The sequence below is a fragment of the Fistularia commersonii genome, chromosome 18 (genome assembly GCF_037954325.1).
Source record: "Fistularia commersonii isolate RoL2024-O1a breed Wild chromosome 18, RoL_Fcom_v1.0, whole genome shotgun sequence".
NCBI lineage: Eukaryota > Metazoa > Chordata > Actinopteri > Syngnathiformes > Fistulariidae > Fistularia > Fistularia commersonii.
In genome coordinates this window covers 9,537,697-9,555,792 of record NC_141301.1, presented here as the reverse complement: position 1 = coordinate 9,555,792, position 18,096 = coordinate 9,537,697, and the positions used below count along the sequence as shown (strand labels likewise).

General features: G+C 38.6%; 1 protein-coding gene across 4 annotated transcripts in view; it reads right to left on the bottom strand.

Annotated features, from left to right (window-relative positions):
• The window catches only part of sacs (sacsin molecular chaperone), a 32,826-nt gene extending 15,624 nt beyond the window's left edge, over nt 1–17,202 (bottom strand). For 2 of the 4 annotated variants that reach the window (XM_086164201.1, XM_086164203.1), the window contains exons 1-8: nt 8,381–8,540; nt 8,102–8,210; nt 6,729–6,879; nt 3,473–3,563; nt 3,311–3,396; nt 2,505–2,616; nt 2,168–2,314; nt 349–1,837 (exon numbers count right to left, since the gene is read on the bottom strand). In XM_086164201.1, the coding sequence (XP_086020327.1) occupies nt 349–1,837; nt 2,168–2,314; nt 2,505–2,616; nt 3,311–3,396; nt 3,473–3,563; nt 6,729–6,879; nt 8,102–8,124 (2,099 nt within the window). In that variant the 5' untranslated portion in view covers nt 8,125–8,210; nt 8,381–8,540. Of the gene's footprint in view, nt 1–348; nt 1,838–2,167; nt 2,315–2,504; nt 2,617–3,310; nt 3,397–3,472; nt 3,564–6,728; nt 6,880–8,101; nt 8,211–8,380; nt 8,541–11,831; nt 11,985–12,195; nt 12,266–17,075 lie in introns of those variants that run through there. The other 2 variants (XM_086164202.1, XM_086164204.1) reach the window with 2 other exon arrangements.
• Between the last annotated feature and the right edge of the window lie 894 nt (nt 17,203–18,096).

Sequence of the window (18,096 nt, the reverse complement as noted above, 5' to 3'; positions counted from 1 at the left end):
TAACAAATGCTCTATCAAAGTAACTGCCCTTGCAACTGAACAATGTCCCGCTTCTGTCTCACTTATGTTGAGCTTTACTTTATTGGTCAAGTTCACTGGCATTTACACTTATTTGGACCAATAACATACCAAATCAAAAGTCCTCAATGAACTTCCACCATATACAAACATTTGTATCTGCTTAATTCCTCATGGAATCATAAGACAACAGGCTACAACTGGCAATGAAACTGCTACCATCCCTCAACATTTACAAATATATCTTGAACATAAGGATAACAAAGTCGGACATCAATCATTGCTATCAAGTGACTGAAAAAAACACAGTTTTAGATGTAGTGTCTTTACCTGGGGTATTCCTCTGATGCAATGTAAACTGCATCCTTATCTGTGACAGAAGATGAGAATGTAGTAAAGGTTCCATCTTGCAGTGGTAGGAGCTCCAGTCCAATTAGGTCACTGTAATTGGCATCACTAAGCACAAACTCCAGCAGCAGCAGCTTCTCCTGAGAAGGACCTTTGTGTTTGTACTTCCTGATCACTTGCCGCAACAAAGGTGGAGTCACCTTCCTCACCTCGGAGGAGTCAACAGGCATGTACGAAGCAAAGACATTGTCCAGAGCAGCAGGCACCTTTGCCACTTGCATTCCTGAACATTGGAGGTAGTTAATCACAGTCTCTGAAATGTCCTGGTCTGTTTCAAGCTCTAAGAACACAGTCTGGTCCACCCTGACCCAGCTCTCACTGAGGGAATAGATGACAGGCTGCTGAAGCAAGTCACGAAACAAAGGCTGCAAAATTGGTTTCCAGCGGGACTTGACCCACTTTGGGTCTGGCCAGGCAGTGTAGGTCTCGCTGGGCGACATTGGAAAGTCTTGGTCCTTTTTTGTCTGTACCCTTTTGACGGCTTCAGTGATGAGAGTATAATATGCTTTAGGGATAACAGTGATTATGAGTAACTCATTCCACAAGGCGGCAGGATCTCTCCACTGGTCCACATCTCGCCACTTGATACTTCTACGGTTGTCAGTAAGGCCAAAGAAGCCACTGACATGTACTGGAAGACCTGTCTCACTTTCCTCCCCTGGAGGGAGTGGAAGGAAGCAAAAAGCTCTTCCTGAGAAACCAGATGTGGCACCTTTGTCTTCGGTGTTGGTCAGAGTTAGAGGCAGGGCAATGCCAATGTTGGGCATGAACTTAAGGTCATCTGCCAGAGAGTCCAACTCGGCACAAATCCCTCTACCCCCAACTCCATTACACACGAGCCAAGTCATTTTTTGAGTCTCTTTAGTTGTTTCATCCTGAGTCTCTATGTTGATCTGGTACGTGGCACATGTGATAATGGAGCTTGGAACACTGTTGCTGTAGCTTTCAATGGCCTGACCCAGTATCTTAAGTGATCTAGGTCTTTCCATCTTATCATCAGTATTTTCTGTTGCAGTAACCTGAAACAGCATACGCTCTGTGCCATCTGACTCGCGTACATGCAAGGAGATTTTTTGAACATTCTTCAAAAAGAGGAGAACTGTGTCAGCATCTGCTTTGAAAGATTCAAAGAGCTCCAACATTTTTTCTTTGTTGTAAATGTTTCCACTGAGTTGGGAGGGTTTCATTCGCAGCGGGAAGCGAAACAACGTCCCTGGAAAGTTGCCATCTTTGAATATTTTCTCAGAACTTCCAAAAACTCCACTATAAGGGGCAAACTGGTCAGCCAATTCTGTGATCTCCTTATTGTCTGTCTTCAAATTCCAACACTGTCCTGACTCATTTGCTCCAAACAAGGTCTGATGAGGGTCCAACATGGCAATCTGGTCCCCACTGAATATACTGGGAACATCTAAATAAAATTGAGAAAATATGATAAATTAACACATTAACATGAAAGATCAGATTTATTTTGCTTTTACAATGGCATAATTGTCAGGTAATCCAATACTTGGGGAGGCCTTGTTAATAATTTGACACCTGAGTAGCTTCTGGCTCACCTTAACATTTTCCCTGCTATCTAATATCTCAGCTTTACAGAAAAACTCAAACTTGTTTTATAATAACCCCTACCAATACCAGCATCTCCTCCCAATGCAGAGTTTAGTCTTGGCATCTGGAGGGCTGTCCACTGAAATGAAAAGGCTGTGTATAGGAAATATGGGTGTCTTAATTCCAATACCTGATATATGGTAGACAGAGTTGAAGCCAATCCCAAATCGTCCAACTTTCAGAGGGTCATCTCTCTTTCTACTCCTTGCAATCTCCTGAATACCATTCCAGTCCTCCGCAGTGAACACAGCATTGTTGTAGACATACAATGCTGTACCTGCAAAACAAAGTAGCCTTAGATAAGGTATTTTAATATCGTAGAGTAGAGTAACATACTCAACAACACCTTAGCAGGACGAATAGCTTCCAGTGTCAACACAAGGGCTACAGCTTGTTCTGGCATTGGAGAAGAAAACCACTGATCACTGTGCTATCCAGCAGTTGCTAACTGTTTACTGAATACTGACCTTGATGCTGAGCCATGTCAGGAGACCAAAGAGATTCCACTCCATACTCTGTCTCATCATACATGAACTTAACTTCCGTGGCTCCAGCATCCTCTGCATTTTGAATCAGCTCCTACACATGTAAAACCCAGGAACATCAATGAAAATCTAGCTTTTTCCATACATATGTACATGTACATATTTACACACACACACAAACACACACACACACACACACACACTAAAGTAAAGAGTAAAAAGCTGTGATCTTCACAAGGGCAACGACATAAACTTATGTGGTTAATGGTCCTATTATATTTTGCCTAATGCCTGCTTAGTAAGGAAATGTTCCCATAGAAAATGCCTGTGAGCGAAGCCAATCTTAAAGTATGCCCATTGTTTTTATTCAGGCTTGGGACCAGCTCAGGGAGACACTGCACCATGCCCCACCAAGGCAGGCTTGGGGAGACACGGGCCAGTGCCGCCCTGAGGCTGCATTTTTAAGTAAGCTGATATACTGAATATATAAATATATTTTATCGCTTCTGTGCAAATGCCACATTTTTCTCTTAAGAGGTTATTGATTGTTCTCTTGATCTCTGTGCTTCTACATGGTCTGTGTCTTTCTGGTATGAGACAATAATTTTTTGAGGAATCAGCCAAAACAGCCATAGAGAGCTCAATTCTGTTGACCGAAATACTTTGTCTTGCTCAAAGTGCTGACAACAAAATTTTAAAACTTGAACAGCTACTGTAATTTCATTTATTGCTGAGTTACAAGGAGCATGAAACATCTCTTCAGGGCTGAATTTTTTAGTGACACTTACCTTTAGAATTTGTCCCCCTTCAGGGTACCTTCTGAGAATATCTTTTAGAAATTCAACTAGAGGTGGGGTGGTCTGTCCAAACCTACCTGCAAAAGTCAAGATAGGTTAACTTAAATATGGAAGATGCAGATTTTTACATATGAATGATAGTTCTAATCTAACCTCCGCCTTTAAGGCCTTTTCCTTCCAGTCTGAAAGATATCGCTGGGCTTCCATGTGGCACCAACATCCCAACCTGTATAGTGTCATCCAGCTAGAGAAAAAAATGTGTTAAGATAGGGTTCTCTTAAATTCACAGTAGCCATGTAAAATGTGTGTATTTTATACATAAGAATGTTGTGAAAAAATTAGAAGAAAACTATAAAATTACAAATAAGAATTTCACCCTTCAAACTCCAGTTCTTAATTATACATTTAGTTCTATTTATCAATAGAGATACTTTTGGTGTGTCTTGCTGAATGTGGGACAGAGCGGAAAAGGGGATTGTCGCAGTGCTTCAAGCACCTAAAATGATTAAAAACTCATTAACACAAAATAATCCAAAGAGCCTGGTGTGAGCAAGATCATTAGAAAGTTGTTTGAACTAAAAATATAATTCAATGATGACAATAACAGAAATATTTTCATTTTGAAGGGATCATAAAAACCCTGCTCAGATCTTTTGCATTTTACAAAGACTACACTGCTCTATTATGGCATAAGAAGTCACACTATCATGATCTTGACCAGAACTGACTCAAGTCTAATTAATGATGTTATGGTTGGCTTGCAATATTTATTTTGCCCAGGACCAATTTAGGTTTTCTATTACAGTCCATATACAATTATTAAAAACCACACAGGAACCAGGACCAAAATTTACAGAAGTAGCAAACTTAAAGCTGCCACTCACAGGAATATCACCAATAATTACCACTAAAAATCTTAGAATGTATTTAATGTATGGATATTTTCACATATCTGCACATTTGAAAGACTATAAATTAAACTCTTTGCTCTTATTCAATAGTCCTGTCAACTTCACCCCCGCCAGACTTCTAACCCTGACATGCAAATATAACTGTAGGAAAAAAAAATAAAACTATAAAACTATATAGTTGTTGGTGTTATTTTCATTTTATTTATTCATTTTACTATTTATTTATTTGGGGAGGGAGGGACCCTTCAGTTTTGGTACTGCGACCATGAAGCAATCTGACCACAGTAAAAGAAAAGCCATATCTATATCAGCCTTAAATGTATTATGTCTATCTCGTTTTGTTAAGAGGTTCTTTCCTTTTCGGAAGCATTATTGCAGACATTAGACTCTTGGATACATTTTTCAGCGAATGTCAAAGTCAATACAACAGAGTTGGCACTGGGCCTGATCACGCTTCAGTCTCTGCAGATGGTGACACTGTGACCCTGAGCTCAGCAGTCCTGGCACAAAATTCTGCTGCTTGGCAAACTGGCTCCCTACATAATCATCATTACCATGACACAGAGCAATAATCATTTATAAAATGAAGGGTAAAGTGGTATAATATAATTAGTGCTATATCAATAAATTAGAATGACAATAAATGCATATAGCCATGAAGTATACTGTATAAGCTCTGTATTCTGTATCTGTGCAAGTCAAAGTCATGACATATCTTTTAAGTAGACAAGTAGTTCACTTAACTAATTGAATAAACGTCATATGCATTCATTAATCAGCAGAGGTTTGATTACACGTGGTGCTTTTTCCAAAAAGAGCGCACAAATCTAATGGTTTAAAATGTTGCTAATCTTATTGAGATACTAAATTAAAGGATTTATTTTAATTCAGGGCATTTACAAAAAAAAACAGTCCAGACAGTAGAAGAGTAAAACTACTCTTTTAATATCAACTGGTAAGTACACAGCATGGTACTTGCCCTCTACTAATGATTTCATCAGAGTGCTGTATAATTGCATCAGTCAACAGGAAAGCATTTTCGGCAACAGATGGTTAATCAGAGCAGTCATACAAAACTTAAATTTTCTCTTTTTGTTTTCTGTGACCAAGTCACCATACAATGATGGTAGAACAGGTAGAATCGAGTAAGTCTTTTGTAACTTTGTTTAAGTGAAATGTCTGTGTGGGTTTTAGGGTTATGACCTTGAGGTGTGTGGTATTAGTTACAGCTTATTTCTGCCTGTGAGTTCAGGGGTGCAGCCAAGCACTGACCACCACCTGGACCTTTCAGTCAACCGTGACCAGAGACATGAGGTCAGCTCCAGTCATCTCAGACAATATTCTTTGACAGAGCCATCACACAACAATTGCAAAAGAGACATTCCCTCAAATTTAAACACTAAAAAGGGAATCTCTATTACACTACAGACAAATGTATTTGTTTGAATATATTACATGCAAGATTCACAAAATGTCAATATATTAATAAAATGGCTGCTATACTATAAAACATGATGATTAGGGCAAAAAATAATACCAACAGTATCATCCTAAGTACTTGTATTTTATTGTAGTATTTGTAACGGCATTAAGTATTACTCTGGCACTTCCCCAAATGTTCACCTCGATTTTCCTCCTCTTGCAAATGATGCGGTAAGTAAAGTAGTACCTTTATGCTGGTGTCATAAATTACAGAGTCATGGTGCTGACGTACAGTACTGCAGTCATCCATCTTGAAACGAAATGCCAATTTGGTGCATTACTACAGTGTGGAGTATTCCAACTGAGCCTTTTTATTATAATCATTCATTCATACATGCATGGAAAGATACGACAGCAGATAAATACGTTCCTCTACAAATCGGTCATATCCTTCACATCAATTGCTGTCCTAAGATCAATAACAAATGCAAAAGATTCCATGACTTGTTCATAGCAAAATTAATTGAACTTGCAGAAGAGACTTGGCACACGGCATCTCTAACAATGAAGACACTGTTAAACTTTAAATGAGTGAACATCATTCATCCTGCAGCAATAACACTGGGTCATTAAAACAGGTCTTCTACTGCTAGCAATTATCTGCCATCGCAAAATGAAAGCTCAATTCTTCCTTTCTCTGTGTGCTGTTTTTCTGGTAGAATGTGAAAGGGCTATGGGGAACCAGTCCTTTAAGTTCTGTCATAGTAAATAAACCAAAGAGAAATATGAAACAGATAAACTAAAAAGAAGAAAGATAAAAAGACTGTAACAACAGCTTATCTTTCTGACAAGGCAGGCAGCCAGGAGCAGTTTTGATGGCACAGTTGTAAGTTTCAAAACTTATAATGTACTGACATTTTAGATTTACAGTCAAGTGTGCTCTGATCTATTTAGAGTTGAAAGTATGATTCAGTAAGACTTGCTGTAATCATATGACACCGTTATCAGAACATTTGTTGAGTTCATTTTGGAATGTTAATGATCTAGTTACCTAGCTGCATAAAAAAACAACGTACCAGTTTCCCATTATGAGTGAGCCGTTGCTCTTGGACAGGCAGGTTTGTCTCTTCATAGAGGAAATGTTTCACATCTCCAACTGATGTGAAAGGGTAGACCTGGTAGGACCTCAGGCCAATATACTGATGATGAACTGTCACCCATGGCAACCTAAAAAATTATACAAATCAAATATTTTGTCAAAATGTATTAAGAGCATGTGTATTGTTTACGTTCAAAATAGCTTCAAAATAACTAGAAAAAGTGAATCCTTTTCACACGATGCCCCCTGCCTGTGAAACACTAACAGTTCAGATATTTTATCTAAGGTTATTAGACGCCTTTTGCTGGGCTTAAATTTTAAGAGTCTTACTGGAGTCTTGCTGGAGTTGCAGCATACTACTGTTGTCTCGGTCTTTAAGTTTAAGGTAGCAATCCTACTGCTGTTGTATAGTATTTTGCTAGTCTTTGGATGACGACAATATGAAAATGTGTTTGATATCGCAAGTCTTTCAGTCTTTATGGTGACATAACATAATCAACCACCAATAGATGAGCTCCATCAAAACCGGAAAAAAGAAAACTGGTAGAAAAACGATCGCCAGGGCAGTATTGGCGACAGAGACGGCATTTCTCTGGGTATGGATGAATGGTAAGAAGGCCAAAGGATGTCCTGATCAGTTTGGACCCTTGAGAAAGGGTAAGAACTTGAGAATTGCCACGCTAACAGGTTTATTTGGTAATAGTCCACTAATAGATTTTTTTTTACATCTGCATCAAGCTCTACATTTTTTCATTTCTACAGAACATTATCTACTCTGCCCTCTGCTATTTTTACATGCTTAAAATATGCAGTGTCAAGGTCAATGACTCTTTCCTCGGGAGAATTATAGTTAGGTATAAGAAGGCAAAGTATCCCTGTCACTTCTGTGCTGGTCAAGAATGCTACCACCGTCTAGAAATAGGCCCAGCTGCTATGTTAAATAAACCCTTTCATATACTGTATGATGATTCATGGGTAAGATAAACCTGCAAATTAAAGTGAACTTGGTACCAGATCAAAAAAAGCAATAAAGCCTCATAATTTCAGCCAATTCTGCAGCAGGACAACAGAACCCACAGCAGTCCGTCCATAATGGTGCATTCATTGTAGCTCAGGTGGGTGTGGCAACCGGCATAGGATGGCTAGGAAGCTACCCAGCCCATGATAACCATACCTTCTCGGAGTAAAAATGTATGTATAGTAGTAGAAATGGGATGGAATTCCACTTTACCTGTTGTTTCAGTCACATCGTTCAACTTGAGCGGTTTTGTAATAACTCGTGGGATATACTTTAACTGTCAACATGACATTGTAGTGATACTGACGTATTTACAGTGCACTCTAACTTACCACGGACCGGGGCAGTTAGCCATCTTGTTGCTGCTATTTGTCCCAGCATACACACAGTCATTGGACTATCTTCTGCACTCAGCGCAGGAATACTCCATTTGAAAACCGGCTGTCGCAAAACAAGAAACCGTTATTTTTCCTCAAAAACACCCGCCTGTTCTGTGCTGCGATAAATATGTGAAACAGTTGTCTTGAGATAAAAAAGGTCGCAATATGTGGCTGTGACAGTGCCAAAGCTAACAGGCTAAGTGTTCTATTTTGGAAGGTTATCCTCCTTACTTGGTACCGAGCCACAGTCACTTGTCTCCGTCCAGTGCGCCCCGCTAACGGTCCCTCGAAATAGCTGAATCATTTCACCACCGGCGGAGTTCCTGGAAACAATAACAACAATAGCAAGTTGCATGATAATTTCCCTCCATCAACATGGTGATTCCTTCAAAGGCGATGTTCTAATTATAATGAATTACTTTACGCGTGAGAGCAGGAGCAGCGAGGCGATGTGAGATGATTCACTCCTAACCACTTCCGTCTTGTCCTAAAGCTAATTAATTTTAACTTCGTCAATGGGTTTGACGTGATTTTGCTATTTAATTTGAATATCCCAATTTTACTTGCAAGAATCCGTTTGTTTTCCAAAACGGATATTTTGAAGTTAATTTTATTCTACATTTTAAAATTGTACCGATGGACATAGAAACGACGTAATACACATGCGCAATAAGTCGTTTCATCTGCTGCCTGGAGGGTAAACATTGAGGAATTCTGAATAAAGGCGTTATTGTATACTTCTTCACGAATAAAGACATGTAGCAGCACTGTAGACTACGCGATACATTATAATTTTCTAGGTAATCTAGGTAAATGTGACTGAAATGTGACTTTGCAATATATGTTCATACACAAATATGCTTTAACGTTTTTATTTCCAAAAAAGATTACTTTTATACACTTGTACAATGAAAATTTATTAGGACTCTAATATGAAGCGAACATTAGACAAGAAAGAAAGATAAGTTAATGAGTAGAAACAGTTTTGTAGTGAATTGTTACAAAATGGAAATAAAAAGAAGTGCTAGTATGAGTGCCTTAAAGTGTCAGTGCAGCCAGTGTGTAAGATAGTGGAGGATAAAATAGCAATTATTTTATCCTCCTATAAATATAAGCAAATTAATATAAAATTAAAAGGATACACAGAAATAATCCAAGGTAAAGTCAGAAAAATGCAACGTTTCCTTTTGCCATTCAGTCAAACAGAGTCCATAAGAGATATGACTGATAAAGGAATGCACAATTAATTTTCAGCAGTCACCATTGTCAACAAAGGTGACATTTGATACAAAATAACAAACAGTTTGAGTCTGATTTTTCAATTCTCAATTTTCAGTTCCCTGAACTGCTACACAAATTATTGCACTGCTAAAAAAATTCACAACAAGCCAGATATAATATGAAAAATATTTAAAACTATGTAAAATAAGCTACATAAAGCTATGACTTTTTAGGGGCAATTGTATGTGTGATAACAGATATAATATATATTGAATTATTTAAATATGAATGAGTATCACCACATAATCATTTTTTTTTTTCGATCTAAACAATATGGCATGATGTAAAGTAGAAGATTTATGGACGTAGTGAGAGAGGATATGAAGGTAGTTTTTTGTGAGAGAGGAGGATACAGAGAATAGGGTTAAATAGAGAAGGTTGATTCGCTGTGGTGACCCCTGAAGGGAAAAGCCAAAAGGAGAAGAAGAAGAAGAAGAAGAAGAAGAAGAAGAAGAAGAAGAAGAAGAAGAATAGATGCTGTAAAGTGTTTGTTTAATGCACTAGCATGCACAGTGACTTGGTCCTGGTCAATCAAATATGGAGCAGAGCCAAACTGGTATTCATCTAGCTCCAAGTTCCATTAGGAAATGGCATGTCCGAAAGACTGATGTTCAAAATGTCCCCACACAGCAGATGCATAGGATATTTGGTAAACGTTAAAGCCTGACACCAGCATAATTAAAGTGCACTAACAATAATTCAGCCAGTAGAGGACACTAACACATGCTGTTTTTATTGCGCAATACACAAATTTAATACAGTTTTCACTGTAAGAGCGCAATTAAGTAGATCCCTACTTAATATCCATTTAGTGTTTTTTTTTCAGAGGAAAAAAAATATATTGATAGCGTTTAATATTCCCCTGATAAGTGCAACTAAAAATAGTTAGACATGTTGTTGCTGAAGCTCAGTCTAATATGTACTTTTTGACAATGTAGCAATCGATACAGATACAGGTAATTACTTACATACAAGTACAGACCCGGGTAACTAGAACTTAGAGACAAAATGTTTGCGACCATTTGTACCGAAACCTTTGGTCTGATTTGTGGTCATGACTGGCTGTGCTTTGTCAACAAACAATACAACAACACCAGATTATGGTGTTGCATCATATATTATAGCATTGCAGTTACCCCAAATATGAATTTTCCTTAGAAAAATTGTTATTTTTAACACAAATGTTGTGTTGCCTGACCTAAAGATCACCAAGCACTTTTTGATAAGACCTTCTGAGCTTGTATACATTGTAATATTGATATGATGATGAACTGGGTGGGAACATTACATCAGGAAGAAAATCTACTGAGGCATATTACTTAGCAGGGTGGGCTGAATTGTGTTTAAATACTTTATATGACCAGCTTTATTTCCCTGATAACTAGAAATCTTTGTTTTGAAGTACATGAGGCAAAAATTAGAATTAGGTCAAAAGGAAGCACAAGGTTGTGATTAATCCTCAAAGTGTTTTACATCAGTGATCTGTACTGTAATGTACATATTAATATGTATATATTACAAATACATATCTGGACTGTAATTTTCAGAACGGATTAGAAATGTTGAACGTGATTATTACATTTGATGTAAGGCATGGTTGTCATCTTGAAATTCAGTTGCTTGTTTCAAATTAATAAGCGGGATTGAATAATACATGGCAAAGCTGAAGGAGTTTTCAAAGTTTGATTTGTCTTCCTTTATTAGCTCCATGTGATCCTTTTTTTTAAGGTGCGGCCAGCTATTTCTACCAAGGGATCTGTGTAAATGCGTAGCCGCTGCTGATCTCCCCTCATCTCAGGGATGTAACAGTCCATTAAGAACTGCTGCGTTACCTTGACTAACCCCTGTCGCTTCTGCTGCTGAATTGTGGGACCTGTAGTCCCAACATTGATGACATTCGGCCCACTGCAGCCAACATATAACAACTTTGCAGACGGAAATCAACGGTAAATTGCAGCGTCTCTACCACACCAGCTCAACAGACACGTTTTGCGGCCCAGGATCAATAGATCAGATTATATTTCAGTTGACAATCCACGAGTCAGCCCTTTCTCTCTCTCTCTGTCTGTGTCTGTGTATGTGTGTGTGTTGGACCACACACTCTTTCTGCACAAAAAAGCCAATGCGTTGCTGATAAAAAATGTTTTCTCCGAAATCTGCAATGTTTCAGAAACTCTCTCTCTCATTGCGATAAAATCATGTTTACAAGGCCAGCGGAATACGTAGAAAATGACATCATTACCCCCCCTCCCCAAAGTAGTGGACCTCAAACGCATCACAACATCAATGTACGGCCACATTTAAGACTAGTGAAAACCCAAAACAAGACAAATCACAAACTATTTTGCAAGACAGAAAAACTTATGTTATCCAGTTGATTGCAAAAGCAGAAGATACTTACCAGTGTGAGATGATTTCATATGTACGTTTCCCAACCAAATAGTCCTGATCCAGCAGAGAAAAACATGTGATGAGTTCCGATCTTGAAAATGTCCTTATTTCGGCTTATCAAACATTTTCCTGTGTCCCCATCGGCCTTGCAGCCTACTTCTTACTGCCGCATTGAAGAGAGAGAGAGAGGGGGGGGGGAGAGGGGAGTGGAGGGGGCAATATCAGTGCAGCATCACTCCCTTGTCCTCTGCATCAAAGGGAGGGAGCCATGGTATGGGGCATCTGCTTATTCTGTGCACTTAAAAACCCTTATTTCATAGAATTATAATATGGGGGCTAAATATAAATATATATATATATATATTTGACAGTACCTGCAGAGACAGTTACTGCATCTTGTACTGATCTCTTAAAGCGACAGGCACCTGCTGCATACCGACCCGCCTGGACGAGATAAACCACCAACATCAAAAATTAATACAACAGTTGGAAGAAAAAAAAAACTGCATCTTCAATTGACCAAAAAACAGCAGTTAAAGTCGTACATTTCAGGGATGGAAGGGAACTAAACTCAAGGGTCATTTGAGTCGTTCATTTAAAGAAATAGGCATGAACAACAACAACAACATTAATAATAATTGTAACAATAATAATAACAACAACCATGGTGGTGGTAGTTATAATAATTATCATTATCAATGTGAGCATCATCTTCATCAGCAGCAGCATCATCTCCGCCAGGGACTTTGAACTGCGACTAAGTTGTTTTTTGTTTTTTTTTTTAATCATTTTTATTGCTAAATAGAATCAAATGTCAATTATATAAACAGGCATGAGGATACATCAGGACATAAGGAATTTATTTCGTATGAAATCCATTAACTGTAAGAGTAAACATGATTAAAGGCCTGTGAAGATGTTTAATTCTAAAAATTAATGATAATAAATCAAAATAATAACATTAGTAATAACAGTAAAAAAAAATAATAAAAAAAAAATGTAACTAAGTTATACAATACTGTATACTGTTTATGACATGATTACAACGAAGATGTATTAAAATATCATTTCATACTTTTATTCCAGTAGATGGAGACAACCCCTCGTAAAGAGGCTTTGGCAGCAAGTAACGATGGGATTGTAATGTTGACATCTGTTCACTAGATGGCTTGCGGAAACAAGCGCAGTTGTTATAAAGTTTGCCCCTGGAAATGAATTCATTTGAATTATTTTTCTTGACAAAAGTAGAGGTTGCTGTTTCAAGAAATTCATTGAAAGGTTCAAAATGTTTATTGAAGTATCACCATTGCAGTGAATTTTTATTTTAAACTTTTGGAGTATGACTAAGCATGAACAAAAACAAATTACATTATATCATGAGTCATGATAGGTTTTATAATGTTTTGCTACTTTTCAAGACTAAAGAACCTGATTTGCCCATGTTCATATACATGTCTGGACTTGTGCAGTAATTGGCCACGTTTGCTCCAGCGGTGAACTTTTGTCCCACGTGTCATTGCCTGGATTCAGCGATACAACAACATTCATGTGTACAGGATTTTATTTTATTATCTTTTAAAATTATCCAATTATTTTTTAATTTTGTGTATTTATTTACTTTGGTAGCAGCTTTGACACTGTGCAAGATAATATCTTGGACAGTCTGCTACTATACATTTTCATTTTTTTCAACATTTGCTATTATTGTGAGGAAACCTGGGGTTAACTGAATCAATACAGGGTTCATCTGAAAGATAAATTCATAAAAGCAGACAAAAATGTTTTAATTGCTTTTTTTATGAAAGACGGCTTTGCATTTGAAGTCCGGGGGCAGTGATTTGTACCAAACAATGTTGTTTGGTGCAAACAATATTTTGGTACAAACAATATTTTAGTACGAACAAATTTTCTAAGCAGATGAGGTAACAGGTCAGGTTAGGCCCAGTCCAAACCTGGAGCGACACACTTATATCCTCACATCTGCAACTTATGTAGTTGAAGAAATGCACGTGAACAACCTCCAAGTAGCCAAACAGTAGACCATAACTGCCACCGCAAGACCAGGGATCTGTGTTGGTGCTTTTCCACTGTGGAAACTCAATGACACTTACCGGATGGCTGGAACTTTTACAAGAGTAGTCCCCATATGTCCTTTTTAAATTTCCATTTGCAGTTTAGAATTGCAAGGTGTTGTAATAATTTCACAATCAATTTAATTCTGAAAGTGAAGTTGTCAGGATATAGATAAAGTAGGAAAAAGTGAGAAAATCCATGCAGCAATTTTTGCTTCCCTCCATGATTGTATTGTGATACCTGATGGGGTTCGACAACAGTTATTTGAGACTGAGTGAAAATCCTCGGCACAGGGTTAACCTGAAATGATGTCAACATCTCCTCCAGATTAAAAATCAACAAAGTCATTTGTTCTTTCAAAACTTTGAAGGCACAAAGGCGAGGGCCTCCAATATCTCAGCTGGCTGGACTGAGAGAAGAGTGCTGGTCAGTTTAGGTAGACAAAAATTGTGGAACTACACTATGGAGAAAGTGCACTTTAAATGGAGACAGAACAAAGAAACTATTCTTGTATAGGGAGAAACCAGATTTCCTGTCAGTAAAAGTGTTAACAGGCCCATTGGATAAAGGAACGATGCATTTAGCACCAATTTAGGGACTTTGAAACATGCAGATATGCAAGTGTGTCTTGAAGACTGGGATACGCAACACACGCAATTAGTACGTCACTTAGACACTAAATAAACATGCTTCATGCTTTGTTATGGAGGAGACAAATGAGGTTGAATTCAGTGATATCATTTTCTTGGTTTATTGACAGGTCTGCTACCTCCACCGGGGAAAAGAAGGATTCTGCCAAAGAGACACACCTGTACCGGTAGCCTTTCAGCTCAAACATTCCTCCGTCGCAGCCAGAACATGTAACTTGTTCTATCCGTTGGTAGAATACAAAGTTGAAAGGGAATAACTTTTTTGAGACATAGAATGAACTGATCTGTGGAATCATTGGGAGCACGACTCAGGGACATTAGTTTGAAAAGGGAGATCAATAAATGGAGAGTGTACAGCTGGCAAGAAGCTGTTGCAGCAATATGCAACTTCATATTGCTGTTAGCCTCTTGCATGGAAAGAAGGTACATGCAGGTGATTGGTTGGATCAAAGACTATGAGCAAACAAAAGAGAAATAGACACCAACTTGGCAGTGATGACAATTAAAAACGCCTTAGAATAAAAGTGTAAGATTGTGAATACTAAAGTCTTTGACGCTACTTGCGAAACAATGCACGCTCTGGGGACCTCCCTGGCTTTCCTGGGAAAAATCATTTATTGCTTTGGCTAATGCCAAAAGTTTGTCTGAGCTTTGGAAAACCAACTTCAAAATAGAGTCTGTATGAAATCTGTTCTGCGTTGATCGCTGAAAGCATGTTTCCACATGCCATGCACTATCATGCCTTCTCAGACTGCACCCTCATCTTTGATTTGATTTCCACCATCTTTCTTGACGGAATACTCACAAGAGGAACAAGGGGATGCTGAATTCCCTATTTCTGTAATAGGACAGGCAGCATCTTTCCATGATGTTCCAAAACTCTCAAACAAGCAAAATAAAATATAAAAAATAGAAGACCGGAAATACTGAACCACTACACCTTTCAATAAATTAAAATTCAATAAATTGAATTCCTTGATTGGGTTGGAAAGTCAGTCAAATGTCACTCTGGGACAGTGGGTGAATGGTAAATGGTCTCAACCTATATAGTGCTTTCACCCCTTGTAGTTACAAAGTGCTTTACACTTTAAAGCACCTATTCACACAATTGCCCAAGGATGCTTGGATCAAACCACGCTTCCAGTTGGAGAGATGCCCGCTCTACCAACTGAGCAACAGCCAACCCATCTAAATTGCCCCAATTTTTAATGAACCTGCTTTTTTATTCTCAGCGCCTCAATAAAGAGATTCGTATTAAATAGTATCACAATACTTTTCAAATATGTGTCTTTTTCATATGCTCCATCCAATTTTTCATTAATTTAATTACAGGTTGCTGGGTGTAAAAACATAGAGGTGTTCTTTATGTCTAAAACACCATTTGGTCCATCTTTCACCAGAAAACATTGAATAGTCGTCATCGGTGATGTTAAGGGCTATTTTCACTTAACTTTAAGCTGTCTCAAGAGCTTTCCGCACACTAGTCAACTTTTTGCAGACCATGCTGAATTAAGGCTTCTCCCATGAGGTGTTGCATTTGTTCATGAGCATCCATAAATAGTCTTTATTTACGTGAAGTGATTTCTGGTGCTGGAGTTGCCTTCTGAAACTTCACCCTGCGGAATTGTAGCTCATAATTATTTCTGCACTTATGCGTTTTATGGTGACGTCCATGGCTCGGAGCTACCTTGCCATACATCTTGTTTAGTTTTGATGGGTGTGTTAAATGATGGGCACGTTAAGATCTGGCTTCTTAACCATGCATTCACCTTTCAGATGAGGGTTTTTGAAATTGAAGATTATAGCTCGGAAACAAACTTGTCAAATGGAGCCGCTATGACATGGTGTTAATTACAAAAAGTGGTTTCCACCCAACAAAATTCATTGGCAGACAATCTGTGCCAGTTTGGTATTATAGCACAGGGTCATGTTGTATGTCCAATCCAACTTACTCTGACATTTTCTTCCAGGCAAACTGCTGAAGTGTCTGCAGCCTTGGTAATGTCCGGGTTGCAATTTATTTCTGAAAGGGACTTTAAAATCTTCTCAGAACATATATTTGAAATGCCCCACATCTACTTAATCGTCTGGCGGAGTCTGCACTAGCCCAGCAGGAACAGTCATTTTCGGCTCCACCCTGTTACTTGTTTGTAATATCAACTATTTTCGAACCTCTGCTGTTACTTGTTGTAATTTCTATGCCTTTTGTCTCCTGTGAACCTTTGCTATTACAGAGTAGATCCTGATGACGAAGAGAGGGAGGCCATCCACTATTTAGGTTTTTCTACCATCAAGTGGGCCATGACTCATTGGTTAGTTTTCTGTGAATCTGGTGAATTTGCTCTATGTACCAGAGGGGCTAGATGTTCATAACCTCCCAAATGTAAAGCCAACAAGTGACAGAAGTAACTAGAATGCATTGTTAGTCATCCAAGTTTTAGCAATTTTATATTGTGGTTTTTGCATTTGGCTTTTTTCTTTGTTTGTGTCTGCTGTTCGAGTGATGAGTAGCTGAGTTAAGGCATCCATACCTTTTGAGATGTACAGTCAGTTATAAACAATCTCCAGTTGATGACCAATAACTATGTATGTAAACTTCAGCAGACGTTCTTGTCAATTCAGAAGGCAGTTCCAGCACAACTCGACTCTGTTCGTCTCCCGTTTCTATTGAAGATAGTTCTTGGTTTCCGGCACTTTTTTAATACCTGCTCTGGTGAGGTTCCAAAATAGTTGATGTCAACAGACTGTCAGAGAATGTCATCCTGTTAGCATGGCTGCTGCGGCGCCTCGCTGCCTGGAGCCTTCTTTGGCTCTCTTCCCTTGATTTGTGTGAGATAAAAAAGCCACAGACTGGGCAGCAAAGACACCAGCGCCTCCATGTACTCCATTGTTTGTGTGTTTAGTGTCACGTATTAACTGTCAGTTTTGTTCCACCAGAACATGACAAACCTGCCTACGTTAAGGAGACACTATGAAGCAATGGAATGTGTAGTGGATTGGGAGAAACGTCTTCTCGATTTCTCTGTATGTCCAGTACGCGCAGAAAATTGACAATAAAGTTGAGTGAGATTTTGAAAATAAGTGGATTTTTTTTTTCTTTGAGGATTCACTTTTGTTGCCATAGTGAAGCTAATGGCAAGTGTCCATACCGCCAGAGCTTTGGTGATGTGTGTGGTATCATAATTTGATATTTAAGTACATTTTACTTCATTGGTACATTTAAGACACCAGAGGGATAAGATGAAAATAAGCTGTTAAGTCGTAGGTCATATGGAAAACCTGGATCTGGGGTTTTTTCGTTGACAACTGTCGATCCAGCGAAACAGCCCGACTTGAAATAGGTCTTACCGGACCATTTTAAGGTCCCGGGGCCAGACTTTGGCCACCACTGCGCTCCGCTGCTTTTCGTGGTGGTGGAGGGAGGCAAAAAAGCAGGCGTTTTTAAAACTCAGTCTTGTTTTAATCCTAACTCGGGTTACATTTAACCGAGATAAGCGTTGTTCGCCTGTTAGCGCGGAGTCAGGCCGGTTTCCCTCCCCGCACTCAGTGGGA